At 32.2% G+C, this 11,162-nt stretch overlaps 1 protein-coding gene across 1 annotated transcript in view; it reads right to left on the bottom strand.

Annotated features, from left to right (window-relative positions):
- Positions 1 to 11,162, bottom strand: part of LOC119828195 — a gene marked incomplete at its 3' end in the record, with an annotated part of 143,980 nt that overhangs the window by 13,120 nt on the left and 119,698 nt on the right. The window contains exon 14 of the mRNA XM_038350296.1: positions 10,056 to 10,167. Within this exon, the coding sequence (XP_038206224.1) occupies positions 10,056 to 10,167 (112 nt within the window). The remainder of the gene's footprint in view (positions 1 to 10,055; positions 10,168 to 11,162) is intronic.

The raw sequence follows: 11,162 nt of genomic DNA, 5'->3' as shown, positions 1-11,162 counted from the left end.
ATAAATACAGTAGCTATTATAAAGCATAGCTACTAAAACATGATCCTACGAGAATTGCGTGGAATGTATATTCAAATTATCGTATGAAGAGTTGAATGAGAATGCAAGAGTTTGTCGAATACTTTGTGATAAAGAAAAACATAATATACTTAATATACCTAATGAATGATTTTGTTTAAGTAAATAGGTACGTTATATGAATCTTAAAATAGAGACGCTTCAATTGAAATAATGAAACAACAACCTGGCCACTGTCAACGCAGTCAGGATCAAATTTTCTGAAGACAGGTTTCAAAGCCCCATTACTCCCGTTGCGTGTTTTATTCTTAAGTTCGCCGATAACTGAACCAAAGTTCAGTCCCGCCGGTAATCCAGTTTGTTTCTCGAGTCGCCTCAACAAAAGAGGTTTCGTATCTCGCGGCTGCTCCGATACTTCATTTATGACATTCGTATCTTCGACATCTAGTATCTTATTGATCGTATCGTTTGTTGGTTTTTGTAGTTCGGACGAATTTTCATTTAAATAGCTCTCCAATATAGGTGTATCATTATTAACAACGGGCGTAATATCTATGTCTTTCGTAAGAGATAAGTTCTGAATAATCGATTGCAATTTGTCATCGTTCAATACCGTCTTCTCTAAGAACTCAGCCAATCGCTCTTTTGGAGGACTGTCTCTTTTAGCTAATTTTCGATATCTTATATTATCTTCGTTTGGTTTTAAATACTCCAAATTACTAGGTACATTTTTAATAAAACAGTAATTAATAGATTCCTTCTCTTCAATTTTCTCAACTTTCAAGTGTTCTTTATTTTCAGCTTCATTGGCTTCGGGTACTAAATTATTATTGATTGTGTGTAAATTGTCTGTAAGAGACAGCTCATTTTCTTTTATGTCCTTTTTATTAACGCATTCAATGCTATTGTCATCTTGTACTTTTGATAAAACATGTTGTTTCTTCGTTAATACAAATCGCCAGACCAGGAAGAGGAAAGCGCCAAAAACAATTACGAGTCCATAAAACATTTTTGTTTATTTATCACATCACTGACTAGAATTGAAATAGTGTTATTTACACATGTGTATTCTCTAATAGCGTTGCATTCTTTCAAAAACTGTAATAATTAACTCAATTCGTATTGTCTTTCATTAAAATCACTGTCAAATAAAAGGCGGTAAAGCTAACATGCCGAGACGCGGGAAATTGCGTATGAAATATCAGTATACGGAAATTAAGGCATTAAACAAGTTGACAGTCTGACGCACACACACTGACTGATCGAGAGGATATCTGGCAGCAGATAAATGTGAGTCAGACGCAGGTCCCTGCAACGTTGGTAAACATATCGCTACACATAATATGACGCATCGTATAGAACGAGAAGACTGTGATGTAGGTGTGCCGAACGAACCAGTTGTCCATCTGTGTAACCTTGAGTAAAATGATACCTAACCTAACAATAACAATGGTTTATTGACATTTTTATGCCCGACAATTTAATGATGGGTTCATAAATTATAAGAAAAATAACTTGTACATGATTTATTGTCCGAGAGGATGCTAGGATTTTATTTACAGACAAGTTACGAACGCAATTTGCCTTTACTTGCTTTTGTACTCATAACAATGAAGGTAAAGAGTCCATTTATTTTCCTCAAAGGTATTGTTTGCAATCTTCGTAAGTCAAAATATAAGTAGCAACTATAAAGCTCCTAATATGACAACCGGTCCCACCATACACGACGCGCATAAAAAAGGACTTAAGCCAATTAAGCTCCAACCTAAATATTTAAGATTTTAAAGCACGTTTCATAATCTATAAGGTACCTTTATGCGTAAAAAAATCATTTAAAACATTGGAATAAATACCTATTACATACAATAGAGTTATAAAACATCTAAGATTGATTCAAGTGGTATTCTGACCTTAGGATCAACAACAATCACGTTCAATGGCAAATAAATAAACACTAATAAAAGTATGATATTGCAATACAATAACCATTTCAATATCAATGAAAATTTATTTTAATTTGCAACGCTGCAACTTTGTTAGTAGACGTATAAATATGCAAGGAGTAATTAATTAGTTTAACAGTAAAAATCTAAAAACAGTCTTGTTATCCTCGACTCTATATAGAATAGGTAAACGTGTCCTGAATACCAATCAAGGTACATTAGAAACTTACGTCCTCGTTTATAATCGTTTAATATAATTAGAAACTTATAATAAGGACGAATCGGAGAAAGTATTACACTGAACCATCAAGGAGCGAAACTGCAGTTTAGATTATCTTTTACTACTGCAAATAAACCTTGGCAATTTATTAACAACAGATAGCGACGATATATTAGCTAGATAAAACAGTGATAACGCGTATATCCACAACCATAATACATTCTCAACAAAATCTATCGCATAGCCCGAACTCCGTAACTCCATGTAAAAGATACCGAATTTTGTTAGAGACAAGAATCTAAAAAGCGAACAAAAGATAGTCGAATGGAACCAATTATTTCATTCAGTTATAATTTCGCCGGTTAAAAATAAAATCGAGACGTGTGATTACCGCGCACTTTTCAATTTAGTTTCGGTATGGTAGGGTGAAAGCGAAATTAACGCATAAAATTCGCCAAGCTTAGGCCTGCGCGCGCGCACCGCGATGCCGTCAAAACAACTGACTCGAGTTTGACCGGTGCCAGATTGTCTGCCCCCTTCGGCACCGGGTTAAGCGTACCGCTTCTGTGTATTTAATTAACCATGCAACAGTAAATTGAAACATGGCTGATTAAATTAAACATATTCTCGGAAACGAGTCGAGCTGTAAGTAAATATATCCTTATAAGCTGAAAATTGATCGATCGCGCAAATGAATTAATTCATTTTAACTTTCGAATGAGTTATTTTAATTAACTCGTGTCCATAGTTACAAATACGAAGAAAGAACTTTAAAGAAAGAAATTTTTGTAAATGGTTGAAACATTTCGATAAACCTCTTTGATTCGTGTTCAAATTTGGAACGTAATTTTCAATATCAAGTTCACACTGAACAAAGGAGCGTTAACACTACAAAACAATCATTAGTTCATCTTCAAGATCACTTTTATTACGTGTAGGCAAATATTTACCAGGTGTTGAATAATTATTGCTAACATGTGTTGCTCGACAGACTATTTTTATAGTAATAAATTTATGAAATACTAGCTGCACCCGGCAAACGCTGTTCTGCCTTACTCTGATCATTTAGAGGTATGAAAAATAGATGTTAGCCGATTCTCATAAATACCCGATATGCACACAAAATTTCATAAGAATCGGTCAAGCCGTTTCGGAGGAGTATGGCAACGAAAACTGTGACACGAGAATTTTATATATTAGAAGATAAATTTAAACTGAAAATAGTGATTTAACAAAAAAAAAATATTTAAATTGACCTTGCATTATCCTTTTTTAGTCGATAACCCCATAGGTTTTTTCAGAGGGACCTCATTCTTCTTGTCTTTTTTTTCGCATTTTATAGTTTCGATTTATTGTACATCAATTTAGATACCGTTCTTTCAATGGGAGTATATCTTCAATTAAACATCAGGATATTTCTTCAATTAAACATCAGGATGAGTGGGAAGTGAATTTAAAATGTTATTCTTGTTGACATTAAGATGGAATTTCAAGCATAAAATGAAAGAGAATCAGCTGAAGCATCAACACAAGTATCTCTTATACAAATTATGAGAGCTTCAGCCAAGCTTTCAAATAAAATGTTACACGACTCCAATTTAAATTCACTTAAGTTGTCCTATATTTCATTCCAGAATGTTTCTTATTAATTTATTTATTTTGAAAATTTAATCATTTCGTAAGTCACGTTTGAAATAACTCTCTCGCATTGGCCCAAATTTATAATTACTTCGCGACATAAACGACATGTAGCGTTGGCAAAGTTCTAAAGATTTATATATTGCTTGTGAAGTCCACTAACATAATTTTAATTTTATAATAAGAGTACGCTAAAATAACTGTTATTCCTTTAAAAAAATTCAGTAAAACTTTTTACATTTGGTAAATAAATGTTTGCAACTGAGTTGGCTGATAATTAGAGGCAAAATACAATTTGGGTAATGAAAAAGGCAAATTCAATTGCTTAATGTAATGCACTTAAAAAGTATTTTAAAGAAATAAACAATGTGTACTCAAGAGTTTTATAGTAGGTAGCATAATGTGATATATTTTCTTTTCTTTTTTTTTCACATCTTATCAAATTATCAATTGTGTTGATAAAGATGATTTCGATTGTTTTAAAAAGGACGTTAGGTTAGGTTACCGATGACATAAAATTATCTCATACATTTATTATTCAACGAATAGCTTCCATTACGAGTATGCTTGCCAATAGCACATGTCCCTTATGCATTTGAAATAGAGCTTATATTATTTTCTTTGTCTCTCTTAAGCTTATTGTACACAGTATTTAAGGCTAGAATCACAAACATATTTATATCCAATATCGGCAATACTAATATGCGTAACACATTGAGTATTCACATACAAAATAAATCACTGAAATCACGGGTGAATTTAACACTGCAATATTATGTGTTGTTTTCATAACAGTCGCGACTGAAATGTATTTTGGGAAATTGACACATACCAGACGTCTGATTATTATGCTACTGTAACGTAGAAAGAATGCATCATACGGCATTTTTGTATACTTCTAGATTTCTCATACAATATTTTTTAAATATTTAATATAATTTTACTGTGAAATGTGTGTGAAATTTGAAATTTTACTGTGTAGCCCAGCCAGTCAATTTTAATATTCAGTATTAGGTACCCAGCACTTATTTGTGTGCTATAGATTTTTTATAAAATGTTCAATCCTCATAAATGACGAAGAATAATGTGAAATAAAAAATAAAAAATTTATATAATTCAAACCTACTGACGCATTATATATCATTTTATTATACCACATTGTTATACATATTAATATACCACACATATGCATAAAATGGGATAAGGGAATTTCAAAGCATAAACACGGTCTTCTTGGAACCGATATTTCCTCAAACGTAAATTCCAATAGCATTGTTTAAAACATTACATAAGATAAAGGGTTCAATGTGTTTATGGTAAATGTTTCCAATAAAAATCACATAAAACGCATACCATGCAAGTTCACCTCGCTCAAACCAGTCCTGTTGGCGCAGTCGTGGTTCGTGACGCATAGACATTCTACGTACCTATAGCACATACTAAGTCCCGAGTTTTAAATATATGAATACATAAGTACTATAGCTAATGCGGTATTCAACAAAGACCCCGTTGTATGTACAATAAGACTTAACCTTCTTTTCTTTATTAAATGAGATTTTCTTTATGATATACGAAGGCAAAAACAAGACGTGGACGTTGCTATGCAACTGATGTTATTTGATTTATTTCGTATTTAGCATATAAGATGGAAAATATCAGAATAAAAAGATGGATAAGGATATCGGCTATTTAAACTCTGCAAAAGTGATTCTGGATAGAAATTCTTTGTATAGGTTTTACTACTTGTTAAATCTTTAAAAAAGATATCAGAGGATTTTTCTTCTCGTTAAATCTAGTATTAATTATTTCTCACTGTTTGTTTTAGCAAACACGTCTGTTTTTTACTTCAGCAGGAAAGACAACTTAAAAGCTAATCGATGACTATTTGATACATCCACCATAGTGGGCAATAAATTCTACCGCCTTCAAGATAATAGCGAATAAAAATAAATTTCATTAGGAGCTTTACCACCGCAATGCATAATAATAACAATGATCAATAACAATTTAGTGAAACGGTCGGTAGAGATCGCTAGTATAGCAAGATTGAACTGAAAGTTAAGCAGTTCCACGCAATCCCGGTAGATGGCGTTATAATAAAAACAGTTTTAACTTTAAACATTATTTTCACGAGTGCGAAATTTGCGAACCCTTGTCTTGTTATTTTGTTAACTATCGTTTACTATATATCCATTATAGTGGTAGATGAAACGAAGCGTAACTTATTAACATTTACTCTGTTTCATGACAAGCCACAAAAATGCGTAGGGTAGTTGTAAATGTTTACAATATTTTTTTTTAAATATTTATACCATAAAAAAGCTGATATTATCTAAGTCTAATATAAATCTATCTAATCTATCTAAATATGAGATGAGATACTTCAGAAATATAAAGCATAATCCAATAGGACAAAAATTCCAAGACACTTCGTAAATCCATATTTCTCGCATTAATAAAGGTCTTGAGGAAATAGACAACACCAATCAATTTCCGGACCGAAATACCAATGACGGTTTGAGTGACAAACTAGAACAAAGGGATAATTCAGGTTAACGACGGCCCCGTCAACGCTGTTCAAACGACCGAGCCAATATGTGACTAAAGGTTAAAGGGTAAAAGGGTTATTATGCCTTAAAACCGGATTTAATTAGTGAAGACAGGCTAACAAAGAAGGTCGCATCCGTGCAATGTTACAGTGATGTCTCCTAACGGAATTCAATTTATCCGTAGGTCGTTTGATCCGTTGCCCTTGTGAATATTGACACTTGCTTGATGGACGACATTAATTACGGAGTGATGGAACGGACGCTCTTTCCGTTCATGTATTATACATGCATTTATATGAAATATGCTTATAGTTATATAACAGGAATTTCAAAGTACCAATACCTCTATCAACAACAGCAACGCGAAATATAATGAAAAAATATAGAGCATAAACAACACAAAAAACAAAATAAAATAGAATATTTGAGACTACACGTATATTTCCTACACAATATATAACTATTAAGTCACAAAAACAAATTTAAACAAGACTTATTTAATTTTTTTTTTATTCCCCCTTTTTCTTTATCATCCATTGACATAATAATCGATCCAAGGTAATAACACGATTCCATTTTAATACATAGCTTTTGCTTCAATACCTTATATGACCAAAAAGAACAATTCACCTCGATTAATTAAACATTTCAAACAATGTACAATAACGGTAGAAATAATTTGCAAGTCTGCGACCCATTCCACTAATTAGCAAAACACCATAACACGGAAATGTCAGGCGCATCATTAGTCGATGTACGTAGCGACATAAAAACAAACGTTGTTATAATAATTTCGAGTCGTACGTGAGAAGCATATTTTATTCGCTATGAATTCACGGACCAAATGACCCGAACAAAACTTAAATTAAATATAGGTATACTCAAGAAGTGATAATAGTAACGCCCTCTAAAGAATCTAATTATAACCTCTTTCTTTGTATTTAGTTATATATTTATAAGGTACATCAACAGATCGACAGTATCCTTCCGCTTGACCTATAGATGTACACAGCATTACATGTAAAGAAGATAACTGTAGTAAATGAGGATGGTTAAAATATATTTAATTCTGGTACGTCTTTTGATGTATAAACATTGTGTCAGATAATGGTAGTCAACCTTCCATCTGTATCATGATTCTGTATACAACACTAAAAAGGCTCAGATGCAGTAACGCACAATAAAGCAATTTATATATTTCTAGTATACATAATGTTTGGAAATCATGGAAAATACAAAAAAAAATGTCGTCGCTAATATAACTCAGCTTGAATATCTGAAAGTTGTATACATTATTATTATTGTAATGTAGTAGCCCAGTCATAGCCGCATACAACAATCGATTAGTTTATTTGCGAATTGAATTCCGAATCGATTATATACCGTAAGGCCTATATTGGTCCGTTTATTCGAAATCGCGTGAATGAAAAGGTTGCCTATAATTAGTATATTGTTTATTGTGCACTCTGTTTATTACAAGTTAATTAAGCACCCATTCGAAAAATAAAAAGACAAGTAAAAATAAATCTAGGTTGCTTGTCAAAAAAATAAAAAAACCTCTTACAAAAGTGTTCTTTCTATTCTCAATAATAATTTCTAAGTGTTTCATATATCTTAATATGAACCTGGTGCGTTTTATAGATTCCGAGATGAATGACAATTTTGAACCACAAATATGCATACTGCGCTCTCTTAGTACCTACGCTTATAAATTTTTTCCACATCACCAAAAGATACTCGAAAGGGACTCCTCTACAAAGTTTCGCATTATTAAAACAGAAATTCAATGTTCGTTTTTATGAGTACCCACAAAACGTAATTACGTCCTGGTAATTTGAATCTTACAGTTATTATGCTACATCGCACGTACAATCTTCGCAATCATCAGGTTTATGTAAAAAAACAAAAAAAATATTCATTTAAATACATATATTTTGAAATCTTATACTTTACATGCACACAAAAATTTATAAAAATGTATGCGTATGTAAATACAGTTTTTATTTATTTACATATTTATATATTTATTATTATACTTAATCCTACTAACATTATAAATGCGAAATTTTGTAACGATGTGTGTGTTTGTTGCTCTTTCACGCAAAAACTACTGAACCGATTGCAAAGAAATTTGGTACCTAGATAGCTGGACAACTAGAATAACATATAGGCAACTATTTATTCCGATATTCGTACGGCATACAAACTGTACGCGGGTGAAACCGCGGGGCGCAGCTAGTTTGTGAAAAACTCAAAAAAAAACATATAAAAGTTTAAAATCATCATTGGTTTCCTTAAAAATTTCTATATAATACAACAACACAATTAAAACGAATTAAGATCATTGGCCGCCTCATAATTTAAATATACTCTATGCTTTTATAATTCATTTTAGTATACATCCGAGTCAGTGTCAATGATTGACAGACGCTGACGTGGGACTAGCTAAGATAGAATTATATCTAACGAAATAAGAAAAAATAATGTTTTCCGTTCTGAAGAATAACAAAAATATATTTATTCTTACTCTAGTCATAGTATCTACTGCGATTTATCTATTTTACTTAATAACATATTTAATTGGATGGAATTTTTATGATTTGTTTAAGAAATAAACATATTGTCGTTATGTAAGTTGATACCAATATAAGACTTAAGCATATACATTGCATTTTAATTTTGCACACAAACAATAAAACCAATTCTATAGAAAAGCTCATTTACTATTCATACCAAAATAATTTTTCAATTGTAACCTTACTATCATAAAACTTATCTTCTCTTTAATATATATAGTCTCTCCTACATATAAGAGTGAGATTTACATCATCAATACGTGACTATACACCGCCCTAAAGAAGTGCCCACTTAAAACCGTAGCATCATAGTCGCGTGAAAACAATAGGCTGATAATAGGATATTTCTTATCGTACAAAAAGGGCGCTCAAACACATACACAATAATCTTGTGTATATATAGCACACATGTACAAAAACACAGAAGAATCTTGTATAAACACAGCACACATGTATACAAATGTCTCGGTCGACAACGCTAGGGTTCAGTCAGACGCGCAAGGTCAGCGTTACGGTAAGGGTGCTTGTAAGCACTTACGGGCTTGTTTGAAAAAGTTGGGAAAAACCGTGCCTCAAATATACCGTAGGGTATAGTTTTTTTGATAGTTTCGCCGCGAGAATTGTAGGGGAACATTTTTAATTGAATTTTTAATAGCGCTTTGGGCGTTTTTTTTTGGATTGCGTACGCTGAGTTGGAAAGTTGCAGTTTCGTTATTTGGTGCGTTAAAGCTGCGGCGAATGAAACAATTATGTCTGGTAGACAAATAAACACTACAAACAATAGTTCAGTTGCTTATTGTATATCTATGGAATATATTTCTTGGCTTATAATCATTCGAAAAATCTTAATAATAAAGATTACCAGTATATTTCATACATAAAATCTAAATATCTTTTGTTAAAAACTTGTTTACTATAAGGTAAATTATTACAGCACTTTTTCAGGCAAACGGTACGCAAAATTACGTGAAAAAAAAATTATAAAATATGAGCGGTGCGGTTACTCATACGCAGGGGTTCTAACCTCTTAGACTCTTCTATCATATTTTATCCATTCTGTGGATTTAGCCAGAACACAATTGAACATTAAATAAAAACAAATGTTACTCACATTGATCCTATTCTTGACCCGCTCGATCGCCTTAGACTCCTCGCGCTCCGGACTCAGCCGGCACACGCGCGCGCGCCAGTCGTTCGCGCCGGCCGCCTGAAGCGCAGCCAATCTGAAAGGGACCAAACAATGCTTTTAGATAATTGCACTATTACAAAAATAAACAAAACACACAGCTTAATTTGATTATAATAATTAAATATAATGACCAAAACTGACCAGGAATTATATGTAATTACGAATTTAAATATTAAAATAGGCTTAAGTATTCTTATCGGTTAAATTATCCTATGCTTTCATAGTTATTGAATTACAATAATGGTAGCGGTCCACCCGGCTTTGCCCGTGGTAAATATAAATAGCCTATGCAGCACTCAAAGACATTTTTTTCACAATTAAATTTAAATCATTTAAACTAAATTGTCAAAAGAAAACTACTTAATACACTAGATTCCTATGTTTCACATTAAAATTAAATAAAAACAAATGGAAACTAGGGATAAAGTTTATTTCATTTCTTATAATCTAATAGTCTAGAATTCTGTTGAATCAAGAAGTTACAATACGAAGTATAACGTCGGTAGTATGTTGATATGATGATTGGCGAGCGAATAACTAAACACATATATTCTTTTTCTTATGCCGATATAATGTATAAGGCTGTATATTCTTATAAAGGATATATACGGGCTAATAATAAATTGATATTTTCGTATTATTATAATTGCTTTCCCTTATTCTAGAGGGATAATTGCTTAAAATTGCCTACTGGATAAACCAACAACCACATACAGCTTTACATAATACGATTAGAAAATGCGGTAAATTATTTCACACAATTAATTAACAAGAACAGTTTATATAGAAATAACTTCAGAACAACTAGTGATTTTAATGATTGTTTTGTAAGAACGAATGCTTTATTAAAAGCCTTTTCATATGCCCAGGCTATAAAGTAACAACCTATTATATCTCAGCTGAGATTTTTTCTCCGTATTATCTCTTAAACGTATATCAAGCCAAGGGTTGGCTTTTTTCTTTTTCAATAACCCACTACAACATGGTAATCATAGAACAAAGGCGGTCACATTCTATCACAATTGTTAA

Source organism: Zerene cesonia, chromosome 7 (genome assembly GCF_012273895.1).
Source record: "Zerene cesonia ecotype Mississippi chromosome 7, Zerene_cesonia_1.1, whole genome shotgun sequence".
NCBI classification, from domain to species: Eukaryota; Metazoa; Arthropoda; class Insecta; order Lepidoptera; family Pieridae; genus Zerene; species Zerene cesonia.
Note: the sequence above shows the minus strand (reverse complement) of the source record. Positions and strands in the feature narration are given on the sequence as shown.